The sequence below is a fragment of the Miscanthus floridulus genome, chromosome 3 (assembly GCF_019320115.1).
Source record: "Miscanthus floridulus cultivar M001 chromosome 3, ASM1932011v1, whole genome shotgun sequence".
NCBI classification, from domain to species: Eukaryota; Viridiplantae; Streptophyta; class Magnoliopsida; order Poales; family Poaceae; genus Miscanthus; species Miscanthus floridulus.
The window spans coordinates 79,212,881-79,227,470 of NC_089582.1; the positions used below are offsets into that span (position 1 = coordinate 79,212,881).

At 47.0% G+C, this 14,590-nt stretch overlaps 1 protein-coding gene across 2 annotated transcripts; it reads right to left on the reverse strand.

The window, feature by feature from the left end:
* Positions 1-1,619: 1,619 nt before the first annotated feature.
* LOC136545981 (ycf20-like protein) lies at positions 1,620-12,680 on the reverse strand. 2 transcript variants are annotated; one of them, XM_066537959.1, is made up of 3 exons: positions 11,631-12,680; positions 11,273-11,372; positions 1,620-2,538 (listed from the first exon to the last, which is right to left on the reverse strand). In XM_066537959.1, the coding sequence occupies exons 1-3, from the start codon at positions 11,905-11,907 to the stop codon at positions 2,097-2,099; spliced, it is 819 nt and encodes a 272-aa protein (XP_066394056.1). In that variant the 5' UTR covers positions 11,908-12,680; the 3' UTR covers positions 1,620-2,096. The 2 variants fall into 2 exon arrangements, with proteins under 2 accessions (XP_066394056.1, XP_066394057.1); XM_066537960.1 differs by lacking the exon at positions 1,620-2,538 and adding an exon at positions 9,979-10,565.
* Between the last annotated feature and the right edge of the window lie 1,910 nt (positions 12,681-14,590).

A 14,590-nucleotide genomic window follows, 5' to 3' on the forward strand; every position in this document is an offset into this window, starting at 1 on the left:
GTAATAACTCATGATAATTGATTCACTGTCTTACATAAATTGGAATTTGGAACACACCTGCAGAGGATAAGCTCCGGTATCCATCCCATTTGTTGGAGTTTATTAGAAACGCTGATTGCGTCAGCTCTCCCAGCCTTGCTTAGAGGTCTGTCATGATCTGACATCAGGACACATATTTGGGCCAGCAACCACAAAGGAAACACATTTGGGTCAGATCATAACAGCACTATACCACTACATTCAATCAATTAGTCTAAAACGCAAAGCTAGAGGCAACAGCTACAACATGTTAGTAGAAACGGCAAACAAGCACCACCATTCCTCTGCATCCAATGCTCCTTCTTATCCAGTTGCAGTGCAGGGTAAATTAAATCGACACACGGGGACTCTTGGACGCCGCCGTTTGAACATACCTCTGGTGGAGCGGCCTCGGGCAGGTGCTCTCCCCGTGGGCGGAGGAGGATGAGGCGACGGCGCGGCGTCGCAGGAGGGCGCGCCCAAGACAGCCGGCTCCGCGGCGGCCGCCGGCGCATCGACGGAGACGGAGACAGAGCGCGCGACGGCCGGAGGCGGGCGGCAGGCGGCCGGCGTGCGGGGCGAGGAGAGCAGGCGGCGCGGCGGGGCCGAGGAGGGCGGCGAGGAGCAGCGGGAGAGCAGCGCGGGAAGAGGAGGAGCTGGAGCTGGAGCTCTCATCTTCGGGTGGCTATGGGTTGGGTTGCTAACAGTGTCATGGATGCTTGCTACAAGAGGGAGGGAGAAACCGAGAAAGGATAGGTGACGTTGCTCGCCTACGTGTTGTTTCTACCAGCCGCTTGTGCGCCCTAGATTATGCTAATTTCCTCACTCTTTTGTAATTTTGAAACTGAATTTGTTCGTGCACTCTAATGATAAACAGGATCATGTAATAATAATAATCTATAAACATAATGAAAAGGGAAATGCTTTGGCCCTGTTTGCTGTGGCTTGCAGCTGCAGTAGGTCTCTTCTACAGTATTGTGCAGTTCAGAAGTTGCAGCAGCAGCTGCCGGCTTGCAGCGAACGGGCTGTTCATATACAACCCAGTGAACCCACTCGTAGCACCTAAATCTATCTGTAAACATAATGAGGAGAGAAATGCTTCATGTACAGAATGATTTGATCCCAATGATCATACGTAATAAATTATCCAATTGACCATGTTAGAATGATTTGGCTGATCATAAGTAATCAATCATCCAAATGTTCTGAACTATTTGAGTTGCAGAGTTGTTCAAATTGGTTGTGTACGTAACAAATAACATCACCCGCTGAGAAGGAAAACAACTTCGCACACTCATATTAGGCAACATGTACAATGACTTCAGTGCTTCCACGATTAAAAGGAGTACACAGCGAAAGCAATTTTTTTTTGTAACAATTAACCTACTACAGGAAAAGCCATTGGGACATGACCAGCAAACAGTGACATATATTGCAAGATATTGGCCCCGTTCGGATGGTATGGTTCCGGAGGAATTTGGATGGTTTGGAGGAATTCTGGAGGAATTTGTGAGAGGAAAACACTGTTTCAGGTGAAAAAAGAACGGATCAACCGGGTTTAAGGGCACACGAACGGGGCCATAGAGTAATCCTTGATCAAAGAAGTATCCTAATTCATCACATGCTGACATGCACAAACTATTACAAGGTAACTACCATATCTCCGCGGAAGAAACACCATTATTTTTTAAAGAAGCAACTCTTTTTTATTTTTCTCTGAATAAGCATAGATGCATATTAGGGTTAAATAACATGGAGGTGAGAAAAACTACAGCATATCTACAGTTACAGGCCAAACAGTGCTTAACAGCCTGCAGTAGTTACCAAACAAGGCCTTTGATTCTGGAAAAATGAATACTGTCACCTCAGAATAATATCTGCTCCAAACATCTTCATTAACTTTGAAAAAATCGAATACCTCAGCAGCCATTGCTCCCAGAATTTGAGCCAAATGCAGCTATTAGAATTCGAGCAACGAGCAATGGCCATCATGGAACCATATCCTGGCGTTACTTTGATGCCAATATACCAAAAAATAAAATCACTATAAGAAGATAGCAGAAGATGATTGTGTAAACTCAGCTACCCAGCTTGAAGGCGTCCACAAAAAGGCCCAGGCATACACCGGCTTTCCAGTAGTTCACCATTGAAATCAAAGACTGAAACCTACCAGGAGGCCTGGTAATTGGTTTTCTGTACATGAGCATGCCAATTCCCTCAATGGCAGCCACTATAACACCAGCAACAAGAACATCCCAGTCACCGGTTTGCCCTAGTATTGTTGCCAAGGCATTGGCTGTGTAAAAACCAAGGAGGACAAGGAATATCTTTGTTGGTGAATTCGTTCTGGCAGAGTTCAGCTTGTCAAGTAGCTCCCTTGCAGCAGCTTGGATGAGTCTTCCCAGTCTAGTCCTACCAAGAAAACCACTGTCCTCATCAAAGTCTTGGCCATCAGTGTTAGATGGCCCACCAGTCTCCAAGGCAAAAGTTGGCCTCCATCTGCAGTTTTTCATCTGGTACCTAGGATAAAGTAGAGGTACGAAACCATTGTACTAATGCTTCTCAGGGGTAGAGAAAAAATTCTCCACAAGAATGTGATAAAAAAAGGGAACCATATATTCTTGTCTCAAGCTAATTTATAAACCTTTGGTGCTTAAGCTAACAAGCTGATAAAGTGAAAATAAACTGAGTAGGTAACAGTAGGTCACAATTGATGAAAACTAAACTGATACTTTGTCAAAGCTGCGTCACAGTTTGTGATTCAAGCAAACTTTGATGACTTTTAACACGAATGCATAAAAAGACTATTTAATTGGCAATGTGAAAATAATACCACTAAACCTTGAGTTGCGCTTCCATGCTTTAGATATCCTTCAAAATAAATTCTAGACATTGATGATTTGATTAAAAGTTGTAGTTGTTGCAAATAAGAAAACCAAAATGCATCAATGTTTTTCATCCTTGTGGTCGAAATTGCATCCCCCAAAGCATATATTGTTTAGAAATAAGTTGCTTCTACTATTTTCATTTTCTTTATCTAAAACTGTTTTAAGCATGTAATAGCTACCGGTGGTGGAGTTGGGGGGCCAATCAAACTTGAGGCACTAAAGGGGAATAGATTAGAAATTCATCCGCACCTAAGTGGTGGAATTAAGTGTTTAACAAACTTTATAGGTTAAAGGGGGCCATGGCCCACCTTGGTCTACACAAAGCTCCACCCCTGGTAGCAAACAAACTAACCACCAAAAAAATCCATAAAAGAAGGCAAGACTGCCTATCACTGTAATCTAGATTTCATAATGCTTTACTTCTTGACATTTTCTTAATGCAGGTTTATGAATGCCATCAATTTTATTTGTTTTGTTAACTATGGTCAACCTAAAAGGAATTTCTTATGAAGGTTTATGTGATTTCGCTGGCCGATTTTCATAATATGGAGTAAAATACCAAGCTTAGGTCAAAAACCCAAAATAAATGGCAAGTCACCATTTGACACAAGGTGCTAATAATAAATCAAGATGCCCACTGAAAATTGCTACCCTGATGCTCTAAAACTTCAACTATCATCTAAAGTACAGAGTCATTTTGTAGAAAATATTTGGAAGTGTGCGAAAACTTTCTTCTTGCTGTTGCTGCCCTTTATGACCTCCAAGTTCTTCCAGTAAACAATACAGTTGGTGATATGAAACAGCCATATTAGTGCAATGAGCTTATCAAATTTGCAGAGGTCATCATCTGCGAAACTTGTTTACTCCCCAACTGGATAGTCTTTTTCTGCTTCGTTTGGTGAGATGTTGGTGCTTGTAGACCCTTTTTTTATGGGAGTGCTTGTAGACTTCTGTTTCATGTAATCGGGTTTGTAGAGGCTTGGGTATGTAAAACACCTTCAATGTTTTCTTTTGTAAGCTGGTAATCCCTGCAGACATATTGTGTTGCTTTCTATATACAATAGCAAAATCTATGTACCAAAAACGACTTATAATTTGGAACGAAGGGAGTATAAAGCAGGACCAAAAGGTCTTTGGTCTAAAAATTTACAGAGGTCACATAAATTTTCAGGTGTGTTTTCTATAAACAAATTGGTCAAATCATGGGACTACTAGTTGGGTGTGGCATCAAATCGAATTTGTGATGGGGACATAGAAATCGAGCTAAAGTTCAGTAACCACTGTTTAGAGAGCACATGCATGAGGAGAAGTGGCGAGAGCTCACCCGAGAGCCCCTCCGCTCTTCTCCTTGGTCGGTCGCAGGAAGCATGCCCGGCGGATGGGGGCGCAGCACCGGCCCCCCGCGCCCGCGGAGCCGCCGCCCCCACACACCACACCGGCCAGAGCCCACGGCGGGCAGGGAGGGGCCCCGCACCGTAGCGGCATGAGCGGGGGCTCTGCTGCTCCGTGTCCAAGCCCCAGCGGTCAGCGGACGAGGCGAGGCGGCTGGAGGAGGTGCGCGAGCGCAACGACGATGAGGGGATGAACAAGCTTACAAGCCCACTCACACACCTGCCCAGACCCAGTGGGCAGTGGCGTCGAGGATGAGGGGGCCTCGCCTTCACGGCTTCACCGTTCCGGCGGCTTCCGGGGATGAGCCAGACGAAGGTGGACTATTGGGCTGGCTGTAGACGGCCCATGACGGAGATGGTCCTCTTCAGTATATGGGCCAGTGTATGACTGAGTTTTTTTAGATAGAATAATATGTATGACTGAGTTGATGTGCTCTCAGCCTTCTTTGTCTACATCTTCGATAGCTTTCTCCCTCACTCGTCTCCATCTCCGTTGGGCTTAAAAGAGAAGGGGCTTCGGGGAGGCAGTCCGACAGGCGGAGGGGACATCGGAGGGGGGCAATTAAGGTCTTGGCGGCGGTGGTGGCTAGGCCAGATCAGGCCGAGGGCATCATGGTGGTGCTCGCCGGCGAACATGGCCATAGGCGGTGGGAGTGGGGGGAGCAGAAGGAGGAGGCCGCGGCGGGCGTGATAGGGTCTCGTAGGAGCTTCGACGAGACCCTACCGCGCCATGGCGGGGGTGGTGAAAGCTCTAGTTTGGTTTTGGTGAATTAATAAAACCCTAAGTGCTAACCTAGTTTATCAATTGATCATAAGATAGGTAGCACACTCTAAGTGGTGAAGCAAATGAAGATCATAGCATGATGAAGATGATGCCATGGTGGTGATCAAGTGCTTGGACTTCGAAAGAAGAAAGAGAAAAACAAAAGCTCAAGGCAAAGATATAAATCATAGGAGCTATTTTGTTTTGGTGATCGAGACACTTAGAGAGTGTGATCACATTTAGGTTTGATAGCCGTACTATTAAGAGGGATGAAACTCGTATCGGAATACGGTTATCAAAGTACCACTAGATGCTCTAACTCATTGCATATGCATTTAGGATCTAGTGGAATGCTAACACCCTTGAAAATGTTTGTGAAAATATGCTAACATATGTGCACAAGGTGATACACTTGGTGGTTGGCACATTTGAGCAAGGGTGAAAAAGTTAGAGGTGAAAAGGAGTAAGTGTCGCTGGTTATACAGTGACCAAACGCTGGCCTCAGGGGGACCAGCGCGTCCGGTCATGTGTAGCAGTGAAGACGCCAGCGTCGGTCAACTGACCGGACACTGGGTCGCTCAGCGACCGGACGCTGGAGGCAGAGTCCGGTCGTGTTGTCGGGCAACGCAGAGAGGCTAGGGTCCAGCGTCCGGTCAGTCTGACCAGAGTGTTCGGTCACCCCGATCAGTGTCTAGTGAAGGGGTACAACGGCTCTATTTCGTGGGGGCTTCTATTTAGGCCCCATGGCCGGTTCAAGCTCACTCTCTTGGCCATTTGCATTGACATAGCAACCTTGTGAGCTTAGCCAAAGCCCTTCCACTCATCTCCATCATTGATTCATCATCATAGTGAGATTGGGAGTGAATCTAAGTGCATTGCTTGAGTGATTGCATCTAGAGGACAAAGACTACTCAAATAAGTTCTTGAGATGTTTACCCGCAAGATTTGGCATGTTGGTCACCTTGCTAGTGAGGACCGGTTTGAACACAAGGACACCAAACCAAATCTTGGGAGATATTATGACCGATGATGCTTATAGAGATGATGATGAGAAGGAAGAGAAGAAGGAGAAGAAAGATGAGAAGAAGGATGATAAGAAGAAGAGCATGGCATTCAAGGCCACATCATCCAAGGGCAAAGCAAAGCAAGAAACATCAAGTGAAGATGATGATTCATGGGATGATGATGATGATGAGAAGATGGCTCTATTTGTCAAGAGATTTGGCAAGTTCATAGTGAAGAAGGGCTACCATGCTAGAAAGAAAGAAGCATTCATCCAAGAACAAGGAAGAGTCAATGCGGTGCTTCAAATGTGGAAGCAAAGATCATCTTGTTGCTCAATGCCCATACAATAGCGACAATGATGATGACAACAACAAGAACAAGAAGAAGGACAAGAAGGAAAAGAAAGAGAAGAAGGACAAGATGGCCTTCAAGAAGAAGAGAGGCTACGGTATCTCACCGGACGCTGGCAGGGTCCGGTCAAGCATGACCGGACGCATGCGGTCGAAAAAGTCGCTTCTAGAAGCGTCCGGTCGTTTCCAATAAGGTTCCAGAAGCGACTTTTTCGACCGCATGCGTCCGGTCATGCATGACCGGACCCTGCCAGCATCCGGTGAGATACCCTAGCCTCTCTGCGTTGCCCGACAACACGACCGGACTCTGCCTCCAGCGTCCGGTCGCTGAACGACCCAGCGTCCGGTCAGTTGACCGACGCTGGCGTCTTCACTGCTACACATGAGCGAACGCGCTGGTCCCCCAGAGGCCAGCGTCTGGTCACTGTATAACCAGCGACACTTACTCCTTTTCACCTCTAACTTCTTCACCCTTGCTCAAATGTGCCAACCACCAAGTGTATCACCTTGTGCACATGTGTTAGCATATTTTCACAAACATTTTCAAGGGTGTTAGTATTCCACTAGATCCTAAATGCATATGCAATGAGTTAGAGCATCTAGTGGCACTTTGATAACCGTATTCCGATACGAGTTTCATCCCTCTTAATAGTACGGTTATCAAACCTAAATGTGATCACACTCTCTAAGTGTCTCGATCACCAAAACAAAATAGCTCCTATGATTTATATCTTTGCCTTGAGCTTTTTGTTTTTCTCTTTCTTCTTTTCAAGTCCAAGCACTTGATCATCACCATGGCATCATCTTCATCATTCTATGATCTTCATTTGCTTCACCACTTGGAGTGTGCTACCTATCTTATGATCAATTGATAAACTAGGTTATCACTTAGGGTTTCATCAATTCACCAAAACCAAACTAGAGCTTTCACCGCCCCCGCCATGGCGCGGTAGGGTCTCGTCGGAGCTCCTACGAAACCCTATCACGCCCGCTGCGGCCTCCTCCTTCCGCTCCCCCCACTCCCACCGCCTATGGCCATGTTCGTCGGCGAGCACCACCATGATGCCCCCGGCCCGATCTGGCCTAGCCACCACCGCCGCCAAGACCTTAATTGCCCCCCCCCTCCGATGTCCCCACCGCCTGTCGGACTGCCTCCCCGAAGCCCCTTCTCTTCTAAGCCCGACGGAGATGGAGAAGAGTGAGGGAGAAAGCTATCGAAGATGTAGACAAAGAAGGCTGAGAGCACATCAACTCAGTCATACATATTATTCTATCTAAAAAACTCAGTCATACACTGGCCCATATACTGAAGAGGACCATCTCCATCATGGGCCGTCTACAGCCAGCCCAATAGTCCACCTTCGTCTGGCTCATCCCCGGAAGCCGCCGGAACGGTGAAGCCGTGAAGGCGAAGCCCCCTCATCCTCGACGCCACTGCCCACTAGGTCTGGGCAGGTGTGTGAGTGGGCTTGTAAGCTTGTTCATCCCCTCGTCGTCGTCGCGCTCACGCACCTCCTCCAGCCGCCTCGCCTCGTCCGCTGACCGCTGGGGCTTGGACACGGAGCAGCAGCGCCCCCGCTCATGCCGCTGCGGCGCGAGGCCCCTCCCTGCCCGCCGCGGGCTCTGGCCGGTGTGGTGTGTGGGGGCGGCGGCTCCGCGGGCGCGGGGGCCGGTGCTGCGCCCCCATCCGCCGGGCATGCTTCCTGCGACCGACCAAGGAGAAGAGCGGAGGGGCTCTCGGGTGAGCTTCGCCACTTCTCCTCATGCATGTGCTCTCTAAACAGTGGTTGCTGAACTTTAGCTCGATTTCTATGTCCCCATCACAAATTCGATTTGATGCCACACCCAACTAGTAGTCCCATGATTTGACCAATTTGTTTATAGAAAACACACCTGAAAATTTATGTGACCTCTGTAAATTTTTAGACCAAAGACCTTTTGGTCCTGCTTTATACTCCCTTCGTTACAAATTATAAGTCGTTTTTGGTACATAGATTTTGCTATTGTATATAGAAAGCAACACAATATGTCTGCCGGGATTACCAGCTTACAAAAGAAAACATTGAAGGTGTTTTACATACCCAAGCCTCTACAAACCCGATTACATGAAACAGAAATCTACAAGCACTCCCATAAAAAAAAGGGTCTACAAGCACCACCATCTCACCAAACGAAGCAGAAAAAGACTATCCAGGTGGGGAGTAAACAAGTTTCGCAGATGATGACCTCTGCAAATTTGATAAGCTCATTGCACTAATATGGCTGTTTCATATCAACAACTGTTTGTTTATTGGAAGAACTTGGAGGTCATAAAGGGCAGCAACAATAAGAAGAAAGTTTTCTCACACTTCCAAATATTTTCTACAAAATGACTCTGTACTTTAGATGATAGTTGAAGTTTTAGAGCATCAGGGTAGCAATTTTCAGTGGGCATCTTGATTTATTATTAGCACATTGTGTCAAAGGGTGACTTGTTATTTATTTTGAGTTTTTGACCTAAGCTTGGTATTTTACTCCATATTATGAAAATCGGCCAGCGAAATCACATAAACCTTCATAAGAAATTCCTTTTAGCCCCTATAGATGATGAGTAATAGAATAGCCTTTGCAGGGTCATTCCCCTTAAACACGGACACGGTACCAAAAAAGGAATAGGGGCAACTATATATTTGACGAGACACAAACATAGGAACACCAATATATATGTATGCAAATGCAGGATAACCGTTCCTATAGGAAAATAAAGAGAGAAAGAACAACAAAACAAATGAAGCAGAAGGTGGTAATCTGATATAAAAACTGAGTCAATAAAGAGACACTACTTTTGTTAGAGTATGACAGGGGCCTATTGGGCCTGGGCTGGATGTATAGCCCATTAGTGTTAGGGTTAATTAGAGATAAGGGTCGCTTGCTTAGGAGTCAAGTAAACCTCTCTATATAAGGAGAGATGTATCAATCTATTTAAAGCAAGAATTAAGAAAAAAATCCCTTCCCTCTTGCCCGGCCGTGGGCAAACGCCCCGCGACCGGCTCTCTCTCACCCTCGCAACCCTAGCCGTGAACAGTACGCGTGGTACTGTAGCACGCTAGCCGCCGTCGCTCCCTCGACTCTCTACTCTCAATCCTAGCAGCCACGTAACAATCTGGTATCAGAGATCTCTGGTTCGATCATGTCCACCCACTGCCACCAGCGTCCCTGCCGCTGTCCGCGGTTTCCACGTCGGCCAGGGTGCCGCAATCCTCGCTGCAGATGGCCGCGGGGTGCGTCGTCCTCCGCCGTGGGCGTCATGACGAACGAGCAGTTGACGGCGGCTGTCCTTGACCACGGCAAGATGGTGGCCGGGATTCATGGGTTCCTGCTGGGGCCGCAGCCGAACCCGCCGCCGACGTCCCAGCAGCAGCTGCTACCGCCGCCGCCGCCGTCCCTGCCGTCTTCTCAGCAGATGCTGCCGATCTCGTACCAGTATGGGATGCCCTCCGACGGGACTGCGACGACCTCGTTCCCAGTCGCGCCGACGCCGCTGTTCAGGACGTGCAGGCAACCGCCCCGATTCCCATCCACCAGCCGTGGATGCCGCCCTCTCCTTCGCCGATCCCGTCTTCTGCTATGGCATCGACGATAGGGCCGGTGTACACGATGGCAAGCACCACGGCGGCCACGACGACGGTCGCTCCAGCGCCCACCACCGGCGCTGTTGTCCTTTCCGGTGGGCCGAGCCTCCAGCACCCATTCACCGATGGCATCTTCTATAGGGGCGCCGGCGTCCAGCAGATCCAAGACGCGGGCGACAAGTCGCGGCAGATCGACCAGCCGACGGACATCGCGATGGAGCCGGCGGGGAAGATGCTTACACATCAGGTGTCGGCGGTTTCCCTTCTCCGTCGAAAGCCATCCGCTCTTCTTTGTGCGGTGCAGACCAGCATCCGTCCGGCGGGGCGAAGGCATGGTGTCACCGGCGGGAGCGCACTGCCTAGCACCGCCGCTTTCCGCCACCGACCACCGCGAGGGCGCCTTCGCAGGCCGTTGTTGCGACTAATTCTAGGTGGCCATATACATGCACCCCTTTCGTCAAGATGGTGTCCATGGGATCCAGGTGGTTGTCTACGTGCAGCTTATGCGTCGGGCTGGTGTCCGCCATCAATTGAAGAGGCTGCAAAAATAAAGAGTTCACATCTATTTTCGGTTGATAATAATAAAATAAGCCGAGATGTAAAAGGCTTGTTTTTTAAGTGATAGGTTTGTGTCGAGACATCGTTATAAGTTGGTTAGGTTGCAGCTCGAGGACGAGCTGCATGTCTAGGTGGGGTGTAGTGTTAGAGTATGGCAGGGTCCTATTGGACCTGGGCTAGATGTATAGCCCATTAGTGTTAGGGTTAATTAGAGATCAGAGTCGCTTGCTTAGGAGTCAAGTAAACCTCTCTATACAAGGAGAGGAGATGTATCAATCTATTTAAAGCAAGAATTAAGAAGGAAATCCCTTTCCTCTTGCCCGGCCGTGGGGAAACGCCCCGCGGCCGGCTCTCTCTCACCCTCGCAACCCTAGACGTGAACAGTACCCGCGGTACTGTAGCGCCACGGGTATTGTAGCACGCTAGCCGCCGTCGCTCCCTCGACTCTCTCCTCTCAATCCTAGCAGCCACGTAACAACTTTTCAGGAAAGAAACATTAGAAAACTGAACAGATACAACAAAATTTGCAAAAGCAAAATGAAACAAAAAAAAAACACAACTGCAAACCCATTCAGTTAGGTAACAGAGACTAATTGCACCATGAAGCTTTCATAATTTATATTGGTATATGGTAATAACTCATGATAATTGATTCACTGTCTTACATAAATTGGAATTTGGAACACACCTGCAGAGGATAAGCTCCGGTATCCATCCCATTTGTTGGAGTTTATTAGAAACGCTGATTGCGTCAGCTCTCCCAGCCTTGCTTAGAGGTCTGTTATGATCTGACATCAGGACACATATTTGGGCCAGCAACCACAAAGGAAAACACATTTGGGTCAGATCATAACAGCACTATACCACTACATTCAATCAATTAGTCTAAAACGCAGAGCTAGAGGCAACAGCTACAACATGTTAGTAGAAACGGCAAACAAGCACCACCATTCCTCTGCATCCAATGCTCCTTCTTATCCAGTTTGCAGTGCAGGGTAAATTAAATCGACACACGGGGACTCTTGGACGCCGCCGTTTGAACATACCTCTGGTGGAGCGGCCTCGGGCGGTGCTCTCCCCGTGGCGGAGGAGGATGAGGCGACGGCGCGGCGTCGCAGAGGGCGCGCCCAAGACAGCCGGCTCCGCGGCGGCCGCCGGCGCATCGACGGAGACGGAGACAGAGCGCGCGACGGCCGGAGGCGGGCGGCAGGCGGCCGGCGTGCGGGGCGAGGAGAGCAGGCGGCGCGGCGGGGCCGAGGAGGGCGGCGAGGAGCAGCGGGAGAGCAGCGCGGGAAGAGGAGGAGCTGGAGCTGGAGCTCTCATCTTCGGGTGGCTATGGGTTGGGTTGCTAACAGTGTCATGGGATGCTTGCTACAAGAGGGAGGGAGAAACCGAGAAAGGATAGGTGACGTTGCTCGCCTACGTGTTGTTTCTACCAGCCGCTTGTGCGCCCTAGATTATGCTAATTTCCTCACTCTTTTGTATTTTGAAACTGAATTTGTTCGTGCACTCTAATGATAAACAGGATCATGTAATAATAATAATCTATAAACATAATGAAAAGGGAAATGCTTTGGCCCTGTTTGCTGTGGCTTGCAGCTGCAGTAGGTCTCTTCTACAGTATTGTGCAGTTCAGAAGTTGCAGCAGCAGCTGCCGGTTGCAGCGAACGGGCTGTTCATATACAACCCAGTGAACCCACTCGTAGCACCTAAATCTATCTGTAAACATAATGAGGAGAGAAATGCTTCATGTACAGAATGATTTGATCCCAATGATCATACGTAATAAATTATCCAATTGACCATGTTAGAATGATTTGGCTGATCATAAGTAATCAATCATCCAAATGTTCTGAACTATTTGAGTTGCAGAGTTGTTCAAATTGGTTGTGTACGTAACAAATAACATCACCCGCTGAGAAGGAAAACAACTTCGCACACTCATATTAGGCAACATGTACAATGACTTCAGTGCTTCCACGATTAAAAGGAGTACACAGCGAAAGCAATTTTTTTTTGTAACAATTAACCTACTACAGGAAAAGCCATTGGGACATGACCAGCAAACAGTGACATATATTGCAAGATATTGGCCCCGTTCGGATGGTATGGTTCCGGAGGAATTTGGATGGTTTGGAGGAATTCTGGAGGAATTTGTGAGAGGAAAACACTGTTTCAGGTGAAAAAAGAACCGGATCAAACCGGGTTTAAGGGCACACGAACGGGGCCATAGAGTAATCCTTGATCAAAGAAGTATCCTAATTCATCACATGCTGACATGCACAAACTATTACAAGGTAACTACCATATCTCCGCGGAAGAAACACCATTATTTTTTAAAGAAGCAACTCTTTTTTATTTTTCTCTGAATAAGCATAGATGCATATTAGGGTTAAATAACATGGAGGTGAGAAAAACTACAGCATATCTACAGTTACAGGCCAAACAGTGCTTAACAGCCTGCAGTAGTTACCAAACAAGGCCTTTGATTCTGGAAAAATGAATACTGTCACCTCAGAATAATATCTGCTCCAAACATCTTCATTAACTTTGAAAAAATCGAATACCTCAGCAGCCATTGCTCCCAGAATTTGAGCCAAATGCAGCTATTAGAATTCGAGCAACGAGCAATGGCCATCATGGAACCATATCCTGGCGTTACTTTGATGCCAATATACCAAAAAATAAAATCACTATAAGAAGATAGCAGAAGATGATTGTGTAAACTCAGCTACCCAGCTTGAAGGCGTCCACAAAAAGGCCCAGGCATACACCGGCTTTCCAGTAGTTCACCATTGAAATCAAAGACTGAAACCTACCAGGAGGCCTGGTAATTGGTTTTCTGTACATGAGCATGCCAATTCCCTCAATGGCAGCCACTATAACACCAGCAACAAGAACATCCCAGTCACCGGTTTGCCCTAGTATTGTTGCCAAGGCATTGGCTGTGTAAAAACCAAGGAGGACAAGGAATATCTTTGTTGGTGAATTCGTTCTGGCAGAGTTCAGCTTGTCAAGTAGCTCCCTTGCAGCAGCTTGGATGAGTCTTCCCAGTCTAGTCCTACCAAGAAAACCACTGTCCTCATCAAAGTCTTGGCCATCAGTGTTAGATGGCCCACCAGTCTCCAAGGCAAAAGTTGGCCTCCATCTGCAGTTTTTCATCTGGTACCTAGGATAAAGTAGAGGTACGAAACCATTGTACTAATGCTTCTCAGGGGTAGAGAAAAAATTCTCCACAAGAATGTGATAAAAAAGGGAACCATATATTCTTGTCTCAAGCTAATTTATAAACCTTTGGTGCTTAAGCTAACAAGCTGATAAAGTGAAAATAAACTGAGTAGGTAACAGTAGGTCACAATTGATGAAAACTAAACTGATACTTTGTCAAAGCTGCGTCACAGTTTGTGATTCAAGCAAACTTTGATGACTTTTAACACGAATGCATAAAAAGACTATTTAATTGGCAATGTGAAAATAATACCACTAAACCTTGAGTTGCGCTTCCATGCTTTAGATATCCTTCAAAATAAATTCTAGACATTGATGATTTGATTAAAAGTTGTAGTTGTTGCAAATAAGAAAACCAAAATGCATCAATGTTTTTCATCCTTGTGGTCGAAATTGCATCCCCCAAAGCATATATTGTTTAGAAATAAGTTGCTTCTACTATTTTCATTTTCTTTATCTAAAACTGTTTTAAGCATGTAATAGCTACCGGTGGTGGAGTTGGGGGGCCAATCAAACTTGAGGCACTAAAGGGGAATAGATTAGAAATTCATCCGCACCTAAGTGGTGGAATTAAGTGTTTAACAAACTTTATAGGTTAAAGGGGGCCATGGCCCACCTTGGTCTACACAAAGCTCCACCCCTGGTAGCAAACAAACTAACCACCAAAAAAATCCATAAAAGAAGGCAAGACTGCCTATCACTGTAATCTAGATTTCATAATGCTTTACTTCTTGACATTTTCTTAATGCAGGTTTATGAATGCCATCAATTTTATTTG

Coding starts and splice junctions, on each gene's coding strand:
- LOC136545981 (XM_066537959.1), bottom strand. CDS start 11,907: ATGAGAGCTCCAGCTCCAGCTCCTCCTCTTCCCGCGCTGCTCTCCCGC. Junction 11,373..11,630: donor CCGAGGCCGCTCCACCAGAG/GTATGTTCAAAC, acceptor TCCTGATGTCAG/ATCATAACAGACCTCTAAGC. Junction 2,539..11,272: donor CCGGAGCTTATCCTCTGCAG/GTGTGTTCCAAA, acceptor ACTTTATCCTAG/GTACCAGATGAAAAACTGCA.